General features: G+C 34.3%; 1 protein-coding gene across 14 annotated transcripts in view; it reads left to right on the top strand.

The window, feature by feature from the left end:
• The window catches only part of LOC131803890 (glutamic acid-rich protein-like), a 100,204-nt gene that overhangs the window by 64,512 nt on the left and 13,345 nt on the right, over positions 1 to 22,347 (top strand). For 7 of the 14 annotated variants that reach the window (XM_059125739.1, XM_059125737.1, XM_059125740.1 and 4 more), the window contains 5 exons: positions 7,924 to 8,283; positions 8,923 to 9,069; positions 9,172 to 9,325; positions 9,391 to 9,548; positions 14,411 to 14,531. The exons of 1 other annotated variant lie outside the window; for it this stretch is intronic. In XM_059125739.1, the coding sequence (XP_058981722.1) occupies positions 7,924 to 8,283; positions 8,923 to 9,069; positions 9,172 to 9,325; positions 9,391 to 9,548; positions 14,411 to 14,531 (940 nt within the window). Of the gene's footprint in view, positions 1 to 7,923; positions 8,284 to 8,345; positions 8,897 to 8,922; positions 9,070 to 9,171; positions 9,326 to 9,390; positions 9,549 to 14,410; positions 14,532 to 17,510; positions 17,839 to 22,347 lie in introns of those variants that run through there. 6 more of the 14 variants (XM_059125748.1, XM_059125743.1, XM_059125741.1 and 3 more) reach the window with 5 other exon arrangements.

Genomic DNA, 22,347 nt, shown 5'->3' with positions numbered 1-22,347 from the left:
TTTTTTGTTAGTGCTGTATTCTCTCAGAGACTACATTTTATGCAATATTATAGAATTGAGAGAGGGGATTTTCCATGGAACCATGAAAGAATTCTCATTACATACATGTAATTTTTAATTAAGATTTTGAAACTAGAAACTTCTGTTTCTGTTGCCGACAAGTGATGTAGGCCCACATCACAGTTACTTTGAAAAAAGAGACTAAAATTTCGACTTACTGGCTTAAGCCCGAGTTGAGTAGTAGTTATATTCGATATAATTTGAATTTCGGAATTTAGTTCAACCAACACAATTTTTAAGTTTATTGAAAGTAAACGACCATGCGGCTGGAGAGGATGTTAACAACAACGGATACTTCATTCAACTGGCAATTTATCTTGTGTCACACACGCTTACATCTCTTATGTTAATGGCATCCTATCTCCGTTATCGATTATATTGTATCGCTATACTCTTCACATGGTAGTATAATATAGGTAGGCGCATCGACACAGCTTCTGGGACAATGAACTGTCAAACCAATTTTGGAATTTAAAATGTTGAATGAAAAATTATTTAAATTTGTAAAAATTGTTGAAAAACGCGACTTATAATAGCCTCCGAATGACGTAGTATAAAAAACCTATAAAAACTACTTATTTTTGAAAAAAAAAACATTTAAATTTTTTTGACATATCAATGCTCCCAAGCGTTGATGCATCTACCTGTATTCATGACAGAAGAAGACTCTTCATGAGCACTAAAGATGGCCCTAAATATATATGTTGCTCCTTTAGATTACAATATTCAACAAAGCTTAATATAGCAGAAACCAGTAATGAAAGTCTTAAAGTCGGGCTGGCCGTTTTTATGGGAGTATTCAACATACACGCAATAATTAATTATAATCATAATTATGATTATTATGGAGCTAATTATAGTTATATATAATCATAATTATATATAATTAAATTATAATTATATTATAATTATATTAATTATTAGTTATTATTTTTATAATTATATATAATTATAATTATCGTTGTTACGGGGTGTATATTACGGCTGTGGGTAACAAATATAACAAATCGGATGAACAGCATATATGGGAGCTATAGCTATATCTGAACCGATCTTCACAAAATTTGACATACAAGTTTCTAGACTTCGGTCGAAAGTGCAAAATTCCATCCCATTTGGACAAATATTAGACGTTTGGTGCATAAGAAAACGTAAATCAGTCGAAGTTTTATATGGGAGCTATATGCAGGCTATATTTTTAGGCCTAATTTGGTTGTGTGTATAAAATGATATGCTGATATTACAGGTTTGGTGCACAATAAAAAGCAAATCGGACGAAGATATATATGGGAGCTATATCTAAATTTTGACCGATTATCTCCAATTTCAATAGGGTTCGTCCTTGGCCAAACAAATGATTTGTGCAAAATTACATCTGGATAGGGTAATAAATGCGAACTGTACTTTGTTTAGGTGTTTATGCAGATCATCAAAAGGAACTTTCTATCTCGTTTTCTTTTTGCCTGTTACAAACAAATGCACAAAAACATAATACCCTGACCATCTTGTGGTGTAGGGTACAAAAAGTGTTCCAAAGTTTCGTTGCCGTCTCGCTCGGATTTGCTCGAAGTTTTTTCTCTACACTCTTATAATTTATGTGAGAGCGCTAGCAGGATTAAAATCTGCTTGATTTCGAACGAAATTTGCTCCTTCTGTAAAACGAGGAAAACATGTACGTTTCTATTTAAGAAACGAAAAATCGTTTCGTATGTTTCTACCTACCGGAGTGCTTCCGCTCCAATTCGAACAACTTTCTATCTTTGTTCAAATTTGAGCGATTTTTCTAGAGAAGAGAACAGCAGGAACATGCGGCCGGATTGGTATCCGAAGATTTTGGTGGCTATTGTGCGAGGAACCTCATTTTGTATCCATTCTTAGTTGGCGCGTGCTGAGTGCGATGGTGCTGAATTCTGTTGCAATGTCCAAGGTTTCGCGATAATATTCAGCATTTATTCTGATGCCACGGTCGGTTAAAAAGAGCGGAGAGGGACCATCGGCTGTTAAGGCGGCCCACACCATCACCATGCCCGGCGCATGAGTTCTGGTGGCCAACTGAAGGTGTACATTTTCATCTGATATTTTTGGCAACACGATCATTTTGTTGGTTTACAAACTGCTAGACAACGAATTTATTCTCATCGGAGAAAACCAAATTCGGCAGTTCACCACTTTCGGCCAAGCGAAGCAACTCTTTAGCTCTTTTGAGTTTATTTTCTTTCTGTTGCGGGGATGGTTTTACCCCGAGCTCATTTTTCAATGTTTGCCGAATGGAATATTGCGATATGTTCAGACTCAAAAGACTTATTCACATTTATATGCTGAAGTGCTCTAACGATAGCCACTTGTGGTTTTCCAGCCAAATATAAAGAAATCACACAATCACGCTTGAATTCCATCACGAATAATTTTTTTTTGGAAAATTCTTACCAAAATTCTTTTGTACGCTTGAAAACAATATAATGAGCTGTCACTGGAATAATTTTAACAGCTGTTGGACGAGTGGTTTATAAATGGCAGCAGTCTGAAGTTGGTTGCAGTTTTTTCATCTCACCCTGTATATATAAAAACTAGGCTGGTAATTTAGCCTTCATATCCTAACACTTAAAAAATTTTAGAATTTTTTTGAAAAAGAAAAATTTGAAGCTCCATATTTTGACGAAAATATGGACATATTTTGAATGAATTTTCATTATATTTTCACATCACTGTTTTACAAATTTTTATTCTGAAACATTAATAGCTTCCTATAGTCAATGTTTTCTTTTTAAAATTATCGCTTCTGATGGGGAAAAACTTTATTATACTTTAAAATACCGAAAACAAATGTTTTCCTTCTTCTTGCGATAAAGTGAAGCATTTCTCAAGTCTAGCCTGTGTATTTAAAAGAATAAAAATCTACGACTTTGAAATTTTCTATACTAAATTAACATTTTGTGTTCTGTTATAGTCAATTATCCCAAAGAAGAATTTTATTATTTTTTTAATTAATCTCCGTTTTTTTGTGTCTTTACCCCTCTGTGAGTCGTTGGATGGTGACTATTCAAGGTTCACATACCTGGGCTATACAAAATCGGGGCAATATATATTTTTTCCACAGTGGTTGGTTCCAAATAATTAAGTTCAAATGTCGACTTTCCAACTATTTCTTCCGAAAATTGGATGCTATCGTCATGAAAACAAAAACGAATTTCAAGTACCAAAATTCAAATAATCGCAAAATGTTCCTAAAATCATTAAAATATAAAAAAGTTTGGGATAACTTGGATCGTATATGTACTACAGCAAATTTTAAGCAACTCCATTGAAAATATGGTTTAAATCTTTATCACCCTTATGGGCAATTTAAAAATTTTATATTCAGTGCCTTTCCTTAAAATACATTTGCCATTAAAAGAATGCATTAAATTCGCTTCTCTCGCATGGTAGTTTGTTTTCTTAATTAAAGCATACTTCTAGGCGGTTTTTAAATCTAAAACCACAATAATGGAAACACTTGTAAGTAAACTGTTAATATAATATCTAATTCTCTACATAGCGCATGGAAATTCCCAACTTCTTTAAATTCCCGCCTTCCAATATAAACATTTATGCATTTTCATATATAACTTTCAATTTCTATAACTCCCACTATTGATTTTTACCTCCTAGTTCTTCTTAAAATGAAATTAAAAGTTATGAACATATATATATATATATTTTTTTTTTAATTTATTGACTTTCAACCTAGAAATAGTTGAAATAGCTTCCGTTCAAAGTTAGTTTCATTTTTTTTATTTTTGATTTTGCCATAACTGTCAAACAATCGTTATTTTTCATGGCGCGAAACTCAGCGCATATCTAGAATGGCATCTAGGCATGCAATTTATAGCTGCTAAATGAACGAAGCAACTATAGCTTGATAGTTTTTGCTTTTTTTCTAGCGTCAGTTGTGTATTTGAGATATGACACCCCTGACAAGTTTCTTTAATATTTTATTTCATTTTATTTAGAGTTGTACCTATGACATAGAAAAATGATAGTAAATATGTCAATAGTGGGGAATTTTGCAATTTTACATATTAAATATTATATAGTAAATATTATTCACAATAAAGAACTTAGTGAAATTTGCTAAAAAACATAATTCGATTTGGGTTTTTACTTAAAAAAATAAATAAAAAAATAAACACTATAAAAATAATAATTTTTAAAAAAAATCATTTAAGTAATTATAATTAATGTACATTAATATAGTTCTAATTATTTATTTATAATAATTATTTATAGTTTTGATAATTAATTAAGCTCATTTGAGAGACTTTTAAGTATTTATATACATTTTCCAACCACACACGAATTATTTGGTGTGGAACACGAGTTATTTTAAGGTCCTAAATGAGAAGAATGCATTCAATATTCAGTGTAATTCAAAGTTTTTAACAGATTGGGCTAAATTTTGCAAATTTGGTTCTCTCGGATATAGACCATGATTATTTTACCGTTTTGCAACTTTAACGAACGATTTTAAAGGTTTTAATAAATTTTCCTGAATAAAAAAAAAAAACAGTTTCAGGGTTTTCGAACTAAAAAGTACTGAAAGTTTTACCATGGTATCCGATGTACGAATTCGTTTTCGATATACGAATAGAGAACGAAATATAATATTTGATCTAAGAGTAACTAATAGGTGAAGATTAGATACATGTTGAGTACTAAATTGTGTACAACTGGCATTAACTGGCACTTTTTGCACTGGGAATGGAAACAATAGGGATGAGATCTACGATTCTCAGTTTTATATAGTTTTAACAATACGGAAGTGTACTAAATGGGTATTTGGTGAAAATAAGGTATGGACTTTCAAAAATTGGTACTTTATTCTGTACTACTGGCAAAACAGGAACTTAAAATTTTGAAAGTGGGAACACTTCTAGTTTTTTAGGTAAAAATCATTATATCTTAGTTGCACTATAAATGTACGAAAGTATTAAAAAAATATGTTGGTTGAAGAAATAGTTAAAAAATTGATTATTTTTTTCTGCACCACTGGTAATATTGAAAATTAGAAAATTAAAATTTTGGAAAGAAATATTGGTGTGTAGAATTGAGATCCTTGTATCAATGTTGCAAATTCGTACTAAAAGTGCGCGAAAAGTATCAAATTGATATTGGCTGAACAAAAAATCATAGCCCTAATTTCAAGAATTCCTTGGGAGGTTACTGCCGTTTGAGAGACGCCAAAAAGCAGGTGATTTTCAAAAGTAGAACTATGAGTGTAGAAGCCAAGCTTGGTACACTTGGTAGTAAATTAAAAAAAAGGGATAGGTTTTATAAAATATTTTATTTAATTAGAAGGTGAGGTGTACCTAAAGGTACTAAATATGGTACCATTTGTAATAGGAGAATTTATGGAACTTATCAAAATATTCTTCGAAATTATTTGTCATAAAATTCTACTATAGTCAAACGCCATAGTTTTTACCTTTTTTTTTAATTTTACTGAAAAATGTGCCAAAATAGCATCAAATTTTAGAATAAGTTTAGATTTGTACGATTTGGTCACCTTTGACACGAATTATGGCCTTCAAACGGCCAATGAAACCGTCACACGAATTTTCAGTGCCAACCTTGCTTTCCAAAATACTCCAGACACAATAGTCTAACGGATTGGTATCCGGAGATTTTGGTGACCATTGTGCGCTGGTAATGAAGCGAGGAACCTCATTTTGTAACCATTCTTGGGTGGCGCGTGCTGAGTGCGATAGTGCTGAGTCCTGTTGAAATGTCCAAGGTCTGCTGCCAAAATGTTTGCATGCCCAAGGCTTTAATACACCCTCCAGAATATTTTCGCGACAATATTCGGCATTTATTCTGATGCCACGGTCGATTAATACGAGCTGTAAATCTCAGAATAAACCATATAACCAAGTTTTAATAGTTTTTATGAAAAATATGTCATGATCCCCACAATAAATAAAATTAGAGGTTTAGAGATTAAAAGCTGGACCTATATTGAACATTTTTGTGCATAGAGTTTCTAAGTAATGAAAACTCCAAATATCAACATTTGGCGAAATTAAATTGGAAACATGTCCAAAACTTAAAAAATACTTGAAGTCGATTTTGGAAAAACCTCCTATTTAATAATTGATCCTATTTAGGGTTTTCGAAGATGTTTCCTTAACTTAAGTTTTCAAATATTCCCCTACAATTTAAGCAAACACCAGTATTCCTAGTGGGTTGTTCGAGGCTTTTAATTACGGTAGATAGACCAGACTTCATTTCAAACATTTTTATACCCTACAACACTTTGTTGGGGGTATTATAAGCTTGATTGGGCCAAAAATTATGTAACACCTCGAAATATTGGTTTCCCACATAGGAAAGTATATATGGATCTTCCTATCTCGCCGAGCTGAGTCGATCTAGCTATGTATGTCCGTCCGTCCGTCTGTCCATGTTAATTTGTAACCACGCTACAGGTCGCAATTATGGCCCGATCTTAACGAAATTTAAAATGTAGGTGGGGTTAATGTCAGAATAGAACCCTATTTCTTTTGGAGATGATCGCAATATATTTATGGGTTCAATATAGTAAAGCCAATCGACACGCCTGAGAAGATAGTTAAGCACAGTGAAGAATTCTAGCATTTTGGATGACCATTGAATTATATTTAGCCGTAAAATGGACCACAAAAACTAACAGCACGACGGAGTGCGGAAAATGTCCCTGGTCAAAATGCTAAGGGTAATATCTGGGCAGTGCTCCGTGACATAATTTCAAAAGCGAAATCTTCCAAAATGGATATTGGAATATTGTAGTGTTGTAGGGTATCACATGGTCGGCCCCGCACGACTGTAGCCTTTGCTTACTTGTTTTTTGTTAAATTGAAAAGCTTTTGAATCAAACAACTGCAATTAAACTTCTAATAACCTCAACTTTAGGGTAAAGGAAACATTAGAAGAAATGTGGCAAAAACCATTAAAATGCCGAATATAGGGAGGTACCGTCATATGGGGGCTATACCAAATCGTGGAACTTCACATGCAATGTTTCCCAAAGGAGCTAGAACCCATTATGACCTACAAAAACCAATTTTTAGACAAATCCCTGAAAAAATGTAGCAAAAAAAATTAAAATACCGAATATCAGGAGGTACCTTTATATGGGGGCTATACAAAAACGTGGACCTATATATGCAATGTTTTGCCACACGCACTGGGACCCGTTATGACCTACAAATACCAATTTTCAGACAAATCCATAAAAAAAATTGTGGCATAAATCATCAAAATTCCGAATATCGGGAGGTACCGTTATATTGGGACTATACCAGAACGTGAACCGATATATCTCATTTTCAATACCAACCATCGTAGGCACAATACAAATTGCTCAGCTAAATTTTGGCGCTCTACGTGAACTAATGTGGGCTGTATCGTGATTTCTACAGACAGACAGACAGACGGACATCGCTAAATCGACATAGAATTTTATGCTGATTATGAATATATATACTTTATGGGGTCTACGACGAATATTTAAGGATGTTACAAACGGAATGTTAAGTTAATACACCCTCCTTTCCAAGGTGGATGGTATAATAATCAGAAAATTAAAATCAGCCACGACTCGCTATGTACCAAAGTCCCATCATTATCCTTGATACAAGAGTAGTTAATACGCTTTAAATTTTAGGCAATTCAACTGGTAGAATCGATTGTAGCTAAGATTGATTGATCAGAACTCGTACTGTAGTCAGTAGTTAGTGCATGATCATTTTAGAGATTATCGTAGATTTGTTGCATTTTAGCTAAAATTGGCCATAAAATTCAAAAACAAAAAGAACTCCTTTCCAAAAAAATCTTCCCACTTTTTCCTAGGAAACTGAAGCAGAGGCGGCGGCAGACGACGGCGAAAATGATAACGACGATGAAAAAGAAAATGATGAAGAAGGTGAAGAAGATGAAGAAAATGAACCAAATGACGAGGAGGACAACGAAAATGACGTGGAAAACGACGTAGATAATAATGAAACCGATAAAGATAATGAAAATGAAGCGGAAAAAGATGACGACAACGAAGAGGAAAATGCCGAGGCAGAGCCTGAGGATGATGGTGGTGCCGATGGCACTGAGTCACCCACCTCATCAATGGCCATTGAAGGTTTTGTCGAGGGAGTTGCCGATGATAATACAGTTCAGTCACATAAAGCTGCTTATGTTGAAGATGATAATGATGAAGTATAACTTTTCGAAAACAAACTCCTATTGTTGTCCTGTTTGTTTATTTTTATTCCTCTCAGCAAACAAACAATTCTGATGCTGTTACAATATTTGATATTTTCATTTCTTATGAGTTTTAACAAAACAATCCATGCGTAGTGTCTTGTCATAACTGAACACATACACACACACTTGTCTGTCACAACTCTGAACTGTCAGTCGATTAGTCAATTTGTGCACTTTTCGAAACTTTGCCACCTTGAAATTAATTTCTTCAGGGACATTTGACACTCACTCACACGACCACCACCACCACGAAGATACACCTACTATTCCAGAAGCTTTCTTCATTCCCAATTGATTCTTTTTCTCTTTAATTTTTTACCTTTTATTAGGTTATCTTATTTTCGAGCACGTTTTAGAGCACTGTGCACCCCTTTTTTAATTTTTGTCCTTTGTGATTTCTTTTTCCTGTAGATGTACTATTTTTCGTTTCAATTTTGTGTGTTTTGATAACAAAATTCTATTTAATTTGATACTTAACGCCATCATATTTTATCATCACCGAACCCTACCCCTTCATTCCCCTCTAAAAAAAAAAAAAAAAAAAAAAAAAAACAAAAATAAAAAACCAAACAAATTCGAATCACCCAAAAGGAGTCACGTATCAATAGAATCATAGCTTCTGGAGATATGGAACAATTGGCCCAAATCGTATTGAATGGGGATGGTCAGAAGCTATTGAATGTCAAAGCCAAAGAATCGGAAATTCAGGCGTTCCTGAGGAATGTACCAAATTATATGGTGAGTCATTCATATATTGGGCGCCACATTTGATAAAATAAAGCGTGGCCACTATAGTAGTATAAATATTTAAAAATTATTAAACAATTATATCGCTTCCAGGATAAAATTCGTCGGGTCCACGAAGCTGCCCGTGGCGGTAGTTTATTGAATTTGCAACAGGCGCTAGATCGACGAAAGTTTGCCATAGCCAAAGATGAAATATCACCAAATGGAGCAACGCCATTACATGTAGCTGTGCTATTTGGCCATAGTGGTAAGTTCGATAGGTTTTTCAAATGAACAAATTATCGTCATCTATTTTCCAATTGTATCTTTCAGATATTGTTCGATATTTGTCTGCTCGATTCCCTGAAACCACCTCTGTAACAGATAATGATGGTCGAACCGCCCTACATTATGCAGCAGTTATAAGCGATAATGGACATTTTTATAATGTACTCCAGCAGTTGGGAGCAAATCCAAAAGCTATGGACAATGTAAGTCAAATGCATCAAACTGTATAATTTGAAACAGTGCTAGGAAATGCAGGAACGTATGTTCTCAGAAAACCAAGTTATCTACACACACACACACACGCACTTTAAATCACTGAAAAAATGTAATCGGTGGGAAGCGAATTTGGGAGATCATAACATTTGGGAGATCAGTGTGAGGTCGAGTCATAGACAAATAAAAGCATACACTGAAAAGTTTTAATGTTTTCCCACCCGGCAGATTCACCCAGGACTAATAAAGTCACCTCCAATTTTTTTTGTCCAAAGCTATTTCAACGTCACCATATGTAAGCCCTAGAAAACAACAGTAACCTTAATATCAATTTTCTGAATTTCAGCTCTTCTCAGCTAACAGTTAGTACACATTTCCAATACAATCTAGATCTCTATATTCTAGAAATCAACAGTGATTTAAAATTAGTATAATTTTATACTTTTGGAACAATTACAAAATGCATTTGCAAAACAACCACCAGCTCTCAACACAAGATACCAAGAGATTCCTCAATATCACATTTCAGGATTCCAGTTCTGTGCATTCATTTAATTTAGTAATTTTCGTTCAAATATATTAAGCAAAGATACCAAATGTTACATCTATATCAAATTTCAGGGTACTACAGCCAATAACAGAAAATTATTATCCTCATATAGTGGTACCTCCCTATATTCGGTATTTGAATGATTTTAGCGGCAATATTCACCGAATTGTTTTAAAGTTTCGCATTTGAATATTGTAAACGTTGCCTATGCAGGTCCACGTCGTCGTTTAGACCGTAATTTTAACAGATTTTTTTGTTGTTATTTTTTGGCCAATGATTATTTCTATTGTTTGTGTGTTTTAGCTTCTTGACCTTAGGTTTCATATACAAATTAAAACAAAATTATTTTATTTTGTATTTTATTCCCGACGTTTCGTCGCTGTTTTGGCGACTTCTTCTGGGGAATTCGTAATATAATTTTTAAGACGAGTTTACATAGAACATATAATAAACTACACTACTTAAAAATTAATATCACAGTTTTTTACTTTATTGCCACTCCATAGCACGAACTTATGTTGTCAGTGACTGACAAATACAAAATAAAATAATTTTGTTTTAATTTGTATATGAAACCTAAGGTCAAGAAGCTAAAACACACAAACAATTAACAGATTTTATTTATTTGAAAATTCCCAAATTCGTTCCAAATGGTGGAGGTTATTCAAAATTCGAACCGGCCGAATTTACAGATTTTTATACCCTACAACACTTTGTGTTGGGGGTATTATATGTTTGATTGGGCCAAAAATTATGTAACACCTCGAAATATTGGTTTCCCATATAGGAAAGTATATATGGATCTTCCTAGCTCGCCGAGCTGAGTCGATCTAGCTATGTATGTCCGTCCGTCCGTCTGTCCGTCTGTCCATGTTAATTTGTAACCACGCTACAGGTCGCAATTATGGCCCGATCCTTACGAAATTTAGAATGAAGGTGGGGATAAGGTCAGAATAGAACCCTATTTCTTTTGGAGATGATCGCATTTAGGGGTTGAAATGAACCAAATACTGAAAAATTTCCTGATTTTGCAGTTGCTCTACAGGTCGCAATTATTGACCAATCGACGCGAAAATTAGCATGGGGCTAAAGCCTCGGGCTGGGCAGAAGCCTTCCGATTTTGATGGTCATCGGGTAATATTTAGTGGGTGAAAAAGACTATAACATTTGTGTTAAATAAAAGTCAAATTTCCATTATACCGCGAATATTTTTAGTCCCGGCGATATCATAAATAGACGAACAGGTCAATTCTGACCGTTACGTAGATGCCGATAGTAAATATATCGGATATATATAGCGAAATATAAACAATGTGTATATACAAAGGAAAGGAATGTTAGATGGAATGCTTATATCTCAAGAATGGCTGGACCGATTTTGACGAATTTTGTCAATTCAAAATGCCCTCTGGACATAAAAGTATATAATTTAAAAAAATCGCATAAAAATAAGTCAAAAATTATCTTAATATAGATTTTTTAATATTTTGTGACATTTTTTTATTTTTTCATATTTTTTATCACATGCGATTTTTTCAATTTGACTTATAATATTAAGGTGTAATATTTTTCCACCTTACAACACAGTTTTGGGATATTATATACAGATTGCAATTATCGTCCGATCCTCACGAAAAGGGTAGGGTTAGGCTCAGAAGGACTTGGCCTATTGTTTTCAAAGATGTCCGCAATATATTTAGGGGTTGAAATGGACCAACAACTAAAAATGTTCCTGATTTTGCAGCCGTTATAAAGGTCATAAAGGGACACGAAATCTCGCATGAAGTTAGGGTTTAGGACAGCGGGTAGAATGGTTCACTACTTTTGTCTGAAAATTACCAACATTACTTACAGGCGATAGCCGAAATACACAAAATGCGAACTTCTGCCTTTTTTGCTGATTTCGTTGACGAATATAGCCAAATATCGTAGGCAAGAAGATCGTATAGAAGAGTCTAAATTTGGAGATACAGAGGGGCCTCTTGCTTTTGGAGATGATCGCAAAATACGACGGAGTGCGTAAACATTGGGCAAATGTCCCTGGTCAAAATGCTGAGGGTAATATCTGGCAGTGCTCCGTCACATAATTTCAAAAGCGAAATCTTCCAAAATGGATTTGGACATAAGGGGGCTTCGAACATATTGTAGTGTTGTAGGGTATCACATGGTCGGCCCCGCACGACTATAGCCTTTGCGTACTTGTTTACTTTTTTATTTGGTAAATAGATAATGCTAGTATTTTGAAATTACCGTGGGTAGATTGGTCAGGGAAACATATATGGAGATAACATTTTAATTCGTACACTAAATGTACCAAAAGGTACCCAACTTGATAACGTTAATAATTGGTGATCGGAAAATTTTAGAATATGATATTAAATGAATGTGTATTTACATTAAACTGTAAAATTTGATATGAGGAACACTAATGTATAAAAAAAATAAATAAAAAGGCTCTCAGATTTTAGCCCCAATAACAAATTTAGTAATATTTAGTACTTTTCCTAAAATTGTTCACCATAATTGTACAAATACTTTTACTATTTTTATATATAATATCGAATTTTGGGATTCCAGCCTTATCCCTTCATCCAATTCCAAATTTAGTACCATACAGTACTTTTCATACAAAAATAGGACGCATCAGATATGAACATTTATCAAAATATCAAATTTCAGAAAAGTATCTCTATCCCTTCACCCAATACAAAATATAGTACCATTCAATACTTTTCGTAAAATTGTGAAACTACCCCCATATGTGCAGGCTACACATGAACATCGATCTTAATACCATATTTCAGATTTAAAGGACTGTAAACCGTTTCTGGATTTTCAATCTAAAAAATTACGAAATGTGCTAATTATTGTACCATTCGTATTTGGTGAAAGAATTGATGTTGAAATCTGAATTTTTTGAAGAGGTTTTCAACATCGCATTAAAATTGCACGAAAAGTGTAAAAGGGTACTGATTTTTTCAGCAGTAGGAGCTAAAACAAGTAAAAACAATTAAAAAAGAAGTAAGTTCGGCCGGGCCGAACTTTGAATACCCTCCAACATTAGGAACGAATTACAAAATTTTTAAAAAATAAAATCCATTAACAATTCTTTTAAAATTTTTAAAATACCTTATATCGGAAGTTGCCGATATATGGGGGATATGCCATATTGTGGACCTATATAGAAAAATCTATGTCTGGGGGTAAAGTACTCACAAAGAACTCCTTATGTAGAATTTCTGAAAATTCCATTGAAAAATGGTGCTAAAATCATCAAAATACCGATTATTGGGGGATACTGTTATATGGGGGGATATACGATATCATGGACCTATATAGACAACTTTCGTTTAGTGGATAAAGTAACCACAAAGAACTCCTCATGTAGACATTCAGACAATTGCGTTGGAAAATGTGGCAAAAATCATCAAAATACCGAATACCGGGGGTACTGATATATAGGGGCTATACGATATCGTTAAGCTATATAGAAAATTCTCTGTCAGGGGGTAAAGAGTTTACAAAGAACCCCTTGTGTACAATTTCAGACAATTCCGTTGAAAAATGTGGCTAAAATCGTCAAAATACCGAATATCGGGGGTACCGTTATATGGGGGCCATACAATATCGTGGACCTTTTAGGGGATAAAGCACTCACACGGAACTACTTGTGCGAATTTTCACACAATTCTATTGAAAAATACTCATAAAGACAATTCCATTAAAAAGTGTGGTTAAAATCATCAAAATACTGAATATCCTACACATGCGACCTACACATGCAATGTTTCGCCAACAAAACTAGAACCCATTACCAATTTTTAGACAAATCCGTGAAATAAATTGCCAAAAATCATGAAAATATCGAATATCGGGAGTTGCCGTTATATGGGGGCTAAAATACCAATTTTTAGACAAATCCGTGATAAAATGTTGAAAAAATCATCAAAATACCGGATATCTAGAGGTACCGTTATATGGAAACTATTCCAAAACGTGGACCGATATATCAATACCATTTTCAATACCTATATATCAATACCATTTTCAATATCATTTTCAATACCAACCATCCTAGACACAATAAAAATTGTTCAGAAAATATATACATACGTGAAAAGGTGTGAACAAAATGTTAAAGGCCTTTATGACAATTCCTGGGAATTGACACCTGGTCATGTAATGTAGGTTATTTTGTTTCACAAAGGAATAAAAATTGAGTAATCAATAATGGAGTAAAATAAAACAAGGATTCACATTTAACATCAACCTTTGTTAAATAATGAATATTCTTCCTTTCAGTTTGACAAAACCCCCGAACAATATTTGGCCGATAATGATATGAAGGACACATTTAATTATGGTCTACTTTTGAAGAATTTCGGTGCCGAAGAATTGGAAGAACAACTTTTGAGTGATCAAGGTAAGTGGGTAAATATTTGGTCTATCTTGGGATTTCATGTTGGTTGGGGTTTATTTTGAATTTGTGTTTTTTTTTAGAGATAATTACATAAAGTTTTCATTTTCAATGTGTGCTTGCATGTGTATGTGTGTGTATTGGCATCATGTATATGTGTTGTTTTATTTTTTCCCCCTTTTTCTAATTTTAATTGACCAACAATGGGGTGTCATCGCAAATGTGTGTTCTTTTAAAATGCTTTTTCATTTGTATTTCTTTTACATTTTTTGTTTGTTTATTCAATTGCTTTTTATTGTCTCTGTTTTTATTAAATGAGGAATGAAAATAATTGCTATTTTATTTTTAGCGTGACAAATTTTATGATTTTTATTTTATTTTTTTTTTCTCTTTAATTTAAAAAGAGGTTGCTTTCAGGATTTTTTTTTTCAAAATGCTTTTCTTATTGAGCCATGAAATTTAGGGATTCGTAGTTTTATATAAGAGTCCACTTTAAGACTTTCCGATGTTTACCTTCAACAAAAATAATCGACAATACGATCTCTCGATTTTGCCTATCTGGCGATAATATTAAAGTATTCGATTTTTTTTTGATTTGAACCTTTCAAACCAAACGAGTTTAGAGTTTAACATCGAAGTTATTGAATTAATTAGCAATAATTACACAACAACAAAAAAAAAAAAACAAAACCAGTTAAACGTTGCATACTTTTTGGCTCGTATGAAAATGAAGGGGGCTCAAATCGATTCGAACAAAGCCATATATTACAATTATAGGAGGCCAAGAAAGTTTCTCTTTTGATGAAGAAAATTTCTCAAAAATCTTTTTTCTTCAGAATATTTCTATAAGGTCTTCTCTCTATAAAAGGCATGAAAACGAAATTTGCTAGAAGACCTGTGAATATTTTATCTCCATAGGCGATCTCTAAAAGTCGTTGCTTTATAGGAAACTTCTGGAGGCCTTTTATCTATGGAAGACCCTTGATTGGTTTAAACCTATAAGAGAATTGTAAACGATTTACCTCTTTTCAAAGGTCTTCTAAACGAAATTTTTTTAGAAGGCCTCTGAGATGTTTTGTATCTATAGAAGGCCTTTCAGATATCTTCTATCTATGGTAGTTCTCTCAGAGGTTACATTGAATATCACTATCTTCTATCTTTAGAAAGTCTCTGAGAGATCATACATCCATAGAAGTCCTCTGGAGGTATTTTATCCAAATAAAAAGGCCTCTGAGTGCTCATTTATCTAAAGAAGGCTTCTAAGATATAAAGACTCCTTCTGGTACCTCTAGTATCTATAGAAGGAAGGAGATATAAATACTCCTTCTGGTACCTCTAGTATCTATAGAAGGCCTTTCAGATGTCGTCTATTTATAGAACTACCTCAGAGGTGGTATACATATTGAATGTAAGTAAGAGGTCTTATATCTTGAAGACATCTGGGAGGTATTATATTTATATACGGACGCTGAGAGGTCTTCTATCTTTAGAAGGTCTCTGAGAGATCTTATATCAATAGAAGTTCTCTGGGAGGTATTTTATCCAAATAAGAAGGCCTCTTAGTGCTCATTTATCTAAAGAAAGTTTCTAAGATATAAAGAAAGCCTACGAGACGTATTCTATCTAAAGAAGGTCATTGAGAACTATTTTATCTATAGCAAGCCATGGAAAGGTTTTTTCCCAATAGATGGCACCTTGATAAGGCTTCTGAGTGGCATTTTATTTATTAAAGACCTCGGATAGGTCTTTATTAAAAAATATATCTCTGAGAGATCATATATTCTTAGAAGGTCTTTGATAGGTTATCTATCTAAAGAAGTCCGCTATGAAATCTTAAAACTATAGAAGGACATATCATACCCATGTATGATACCTGTAGACGGCATCTAAGAGTTCTGCTTTTTATATCCACAAAACTCGAAATGTTTGAAGATACTATTTTACTGCACAAAAAGGAAAGGATCATTCGATTTTGCACCAACTTTACTTATCCTAATGTTTGCATGAGTGCTAAGACAAGTGCAAATATGGTCCACTCCGTTAAGTACCTCCCTTACATAGGTTCAACAGTTTTAAATCTTTTAAAACTTGACACAATAGTACGATTGTATTCAAATTCACACATCACAATATTTTCATTGACACAAGATCTGGTGTAAAGATGAGATATTTTGGTCCACTCCTTCTGGTACCTCCCCCAGAAAAGGTCAAAATTGTAATATCCATGATTCCATTCAAACTCGGAACATATAAATATTTCTACACAACACAAGATCTAGTATGACAATGGAAGAGATCGGACCATTTCTTCTGATTGTGAATAACCAAAACGCATTTTAGACGACCTCTAGAAGGCCTCTTTTTCTATAGAAGATTTCAAGAAGGTCTCCTGCCTATAGAGCTCCTACATTGACAGAACTAACTTTTGAATGTACTTACCTTTCTTTTATTTTAAAGACAACAATTCTGTCGTCCCAATACCCCAACATTTCCTTCCATATTTCAGGGTCATCGATTTACGTGCATCTACGAATCACACCCCCAAATTATTTCCTCTATTTCCCCAATAAATTAAATATTCAATTAAAATATTAAATAAATTAGGGTCTATTTATTACCTGTTATCATATTTCTGGAAGTTTCTTTATTGTGTGCGTGATTTTGTTGTCTTCACCTTTTCCTGTTACCAATCTCGTTCATAAGTTTATGTTCTCTGGCGGCATTTAGTTCGGTTGTTTGTTCAGCGCTTTAAATTATAAATAATGTTTGATTGGTAGCCACCTTCTGCAGACAATGTCACCTCCCCCCATTGGGGGTCAACCTTAAACTTGTATGACCAACATGGGTCATGGATACCAAAAAGGCTACATGGGGTTGGGGGTGGCAGGTGTTGGAAGGATGACATTGGTGCACGGATCGATGTCAATTGTCGTTGTCGTATGACAGACAGGTCATGAATTACATTTTTAAAATCCATGCAGTTAGTCGTTGTTTTAAAGTTTTGTCCATCGGTTGTGTCAATCACAAATTGTCCCACGGATAAGTTGCAAAAGAAAATTAAACGTTTTCCGTTTGTACAATATAGCCGAACATTGTTTCAAATCGTGTTGTGTTATTGTTATCGATTTTTTTCATCTGCAATTATATGACTCTACAGAGGAAGAGAGAGAATTCGTTTTAAGTAGGCAATAGTTGAATTGTAAATTTAAATTGCTTAGAATAAAACATTTTTATTTATGAATTTGTTTCGAAAACAACATGGATAATCGTCAATTCTTTAATCACATTATAAGTAATATTGACGATGTTTTCGGTAAGTGAAAGGAAGTGAAAATCAAAAATGCCCTGCATAAAACAATTGGAATTACTTTTTACAGCAGTGTAATTTAGAACTCATTTAATTTAACCATTGCGTTTGGACTTCATGAACGTTATAGAAATTAAAATAATTCTTTAGTCACGTGATATGCAGCAAATCGAAGTAAAAGTTGTACGGAATTATTTTCATTGCTTTAGCTGCATTGTTTTGAAGCTAAAAAATTTAAAAGTGAATCATATAAAACCGATGAATGGAAAACCCCAAAAAATAAAGGTTTCGTCCTATTTGTGAAGGACTTTTAAATAAAGCATAATTTTTTTTTTTAATTATATAAACCTGAAAGTATCGAAATTATATCGCCCTGACACTGTAAAACTCAGAAGTGTAGAGAAGGACAGACGTTTCTGACTACGATGTTGCATATATATACAGGATAATATAAAACAAGTTAAAAAGCATTAAGTTTTGAATACCCTCCACTATTTGGAACGAATTTGGAAATTTTCAAAAGATAAAATCCTTAAAAAATTCTGTTTACATTTTAAAAATACCGAATATAGCCGTTTTATTGGAGTCTATACGACTTGGACCTACATAGGCATTGTTTGTCATAAGCCATTACCATATTCAAATCCGAAAACTTAAAATACGAAGACCTGGACCAGCATAGACAATTTTCTGTCATAGGCTGTAGCATCCATTACGAAGTTCAAATACGACATCTCAAACAATTTCGGTGGGTATTGTACCTAAACTCGTCAAAATACCGAATATAGGGAGGTACTGATATATGGGACCTGGACCTGCATAGACAATTGTCTGTCACAGACTGTAGATCCTAGACGATAAAATCATCAAATTACTGAATTTTGGGAGGTACCGTTATATGGGGGCTATACGACGACGTGGACCTGCATAGACAATTTTCTGTCATAGGCTGTAGTATCCATTTCGAACTTCAAATACCAAATTTGAAACAATCCCGGTGAATAATGTCGCTAAAATCATCAAAATACCGAATATCAGGAGTTACCGTTATATGGGGGCTGTATGAAGACGTGGACCTGCATAGACAATTTTCTGTATTAGTCTGTAGTATCCCTCTCGAATTTCGAATACCAAATTTGAAACAATTCTGGTGAATAATGTCGCTAAAATCATCAAAATGCCGAATGTAGGGAGGTACCGTTATATGGGAGCTATATGCGGACGTAGACCTGCATAGACAGTTTTCTGTCTTGGGCTGTAGTATCCCTCTCGAATTTCGAATACCAAATTTGAAACAATCCCGGTGAATAATGTCGCTAAAATCATCAAAATACCGAATATCAGGAGGTACCGTTATATGGGGGCTATATGAAGACGTGGACCTGCATAGACAATTTTCTGTATTAGTCTGTAGTATCCCTCTCGAATTTCGAATACCAAATTTGAAACAATTCCGGTGAATAATGTCGCTAAATTCATTAAAATACCGAATATCAGGAGGTACCGTTATATGGGGGCTATATGAAGACGTGGACCTGCATATACAATTTTCTGTATTAGTCTGTAGTATCCCTCTCGAATTTCGAATACCAAATTTGAAACAATTCCGGTGAATAATGTCGCTAAAATCATCAAAATACCGAATATCGGAAGGTACCGTTATATGGGGGCTATACGACGACGTGGACCTGCATAGACAATTTTCTGTCATAGGCTGTAGTATACATTTCGAACTTCAAATACCAAATTTGAAACAATTCCGGTGAATAATGTAGCTTAAATTACCAAAATTCAGAAGGAGGGAGGTTATGTGGTGGCTATACCAAACGTGGACGTACATGGCCCATTTTCAATACCAAAAGTCCTGCAGACATAATATACATTTGAGAACAATTTTATAAACCTATTTCATTTCGTTCGGAAGCTAGAGTAATTTCCAAAAATATATATACTTTGTAGGGTCTAAAATGTATATTTCGAGGTGTTACGGACGGAATGGCAAACCATATTATGGTGGTATAAAAAATTAGCTGAAAAGGTTTTTTTTTTTTTTTGTTTTGGTATTGATCTACCTAATTTTCAAGCTTAAATGAAAATTTCATTTTGGTACGTATCGTATCGTAACATATCGATCCATTTGATATTTACATTTTTTGAAGATTATGATTGACGTAATAAGCACTTAGAATAGTATTCGCCTGTGTACAGAGAGTACAAATATTTTGTCGATGCGATTTTTTAAGTTTTAATTAATTAATTAAAGTAAAAGGTCTTTTAAATTCAATCTTTTGATTTTAATTTTCATTTATTGTTGTAACAGCACCTGGCTTGTTATATTATCACCTTTTTAATTTTCTGTGTAAATGTGATGGAGATTTTTATAATCAGTATAGTTTTGGTTTTCATTCAACTGTAAATAAATATTTCAAATAATTTCTCTAAATTATTTTTTTGGGATTCTAAATATTCAATATCATTTTATTTCAAAATGTTTTTCATTATAGGCCAGCAATAAGTGTTCAATTTTAATGTTGTTCGTTCGTTCTTCAGTTTTTGATTTCTGTAAATATTAATAAAAAGAACATATATATTTGTTATGATGTGTGATGACAATAGATGGCGTTGTGTGTGTTAAGCTAACTCAACAAAATAATTAAAAAAAAAAAACGAAAAACATGAATCCTTATTCTGCACTTCTCTGCATTCTCCTCTTCTTTTGTCTTCTTTTCACTACAACTCCAATATTTCTATCACCTGTAACGTGTACATCCAAAAACCAATAAACGATAAACCCGTATTATTTATGGTCCTCACCCCCTGCAGTACCAGATGATTTGCACAGTTCGAGGCGTTTGTTAAACGATGGTGATATTCAGCGCACATTGGATCGTTGCTTCAGCGTAATACAGGAATCAAGTAAGGTATGGAGTGGTGCCACTGCCTCTGCCTTGGCCCAGAAGAAACCATTGTCGGATAATAATTCCCTACAGCTGGCCGTTACGGGATATTTGAGTCGTTTCCTGAAACCCTCGGTGTATGAGAAAATAAAGAAGCGTCAAACACGTTTGGATCACAATCTCTTCGATGTCCTGTGGCCGGCATTGCGAAAGACATCGAAGGAGCGCCATCTGGAGGAAGATATAAACTGTGGCGTAATTGCTCCCGACTTTGATGTCTATGTGGTGTTTCAGGAGTTTATGGTCCCCTTGATTAAGGATATGCATTGCATGTCTGTAACGGCCGATTTTAAGCCACATCCTCGCATTGCCTATTTCCCAATGCAAAATGCCGAACGCCTTAACACAGCCTACTTTGTATTTGAAGACGATTCCAATTTGGTGGTTCGTTGTCAGGTGGAATGTTCCAGAAATTTAGATACCTTTGAGTTACCTCTCAACTTGACCATTGGACAAATTGAACAAGCCGAACGTTTGATGATGGCCAAAATATTTAGCTCAGCCTTTATAGAGGCCATAGATGAGGAGGAACCGGGTAGTTACTATACTTTAACAGAGATCCTAGAAGAAAACTCTGAGGTCCATGAAATGCTCAGTAGCTATAATCTTCTCATACCTTTGCTTGACCAAAAAGATCCGGTACAACAGGCTGAGTCCATAGCCTTTAATGGACCCCTTTGGCCATATGGTCGTGGAGTGTATGTCAGTGCCTCCAATAACATGGCCTTGTGGTTGAATTGCCAGGAGCATTTGCGCATCATTTCCAGCACCTCGTCCAAGGATGCTGCTGACATCGGATCAGTTTATACACGAATTGGACGTTGTATTTCATTCCTCGAGCAACAGTTACATTTCAAAGAAAGCTATCTGCTGGGCTATTTACAATCTCGACCCTCCTTCCTCGGCACCGGCCTGAAGATGACAACAATTATACGTTTGCCAAATCTCATGAAAGAAATGGACAATTTACGCCATCTGTGCTCGGTGCGGGGTTTGGCCCTCACCACCAATCGCCAATCAAAGCTGAGCGTACGCCTGATAAATATGCAGTCCATGGGCTCCGTGGAACACATACTCTTCCAGGACTATTGTACGGCTGTCACGAACATTCTGTCGCTGGAGAAGGATATGTCACTGACCAATTCCAAGCACATTGCCTCAATGTTGGTGAAAATATTTCGTCGTAAGAAAAATAGTTTAGCTGAACGCCACTAGATGCCAAATGATTCGATGTGATTGATGACCACTTCCCCCAATTCCCAAAAAACGCTTAAAGACCTCCCCACCACCTCTGAAGCCAAATTAAGAGATATGTAAATACAATACAAAAAACCCAAACCAAAAAGTCATTTATTCATCACTTAACGAAACTGTATTATACAAAGTAATGAAAAAAAAAAAAGAAAAATCAATTGTCCTCTATTATCTCCCTGCTTTTTGTTCCTGATTTTATTTCGTTGTCAGAAAGCAAAGCCAAAAAATAAAACACAAAAAACCTGCAAACTCATTACGGATTCGTAAGTTTCATTTTACATTTTCCTTACATTACTTGTATTTG

The sequence above is a fragment of the Musca domestica genome, unplaced genomic scaffold (genome assembly GCF_030504385.1).
Source record: "Musca domestica strain aabys unplaced genomic scaffold, Musca_domestica.polishedcontigs.V.1.1 35, whole genome shotgun sequence".
NCBI classification, from domain to species: domain Eukaryota; kingdom Metazoa; phylum Arthropoda; class Insecta; order Diptera; family Muscidae; genus Musca; species Musca domestica.
Note: the sequence above shows the minus strand (reverse complement) of the source record. Positions and strands in the feature narration are given on the sequence as shown.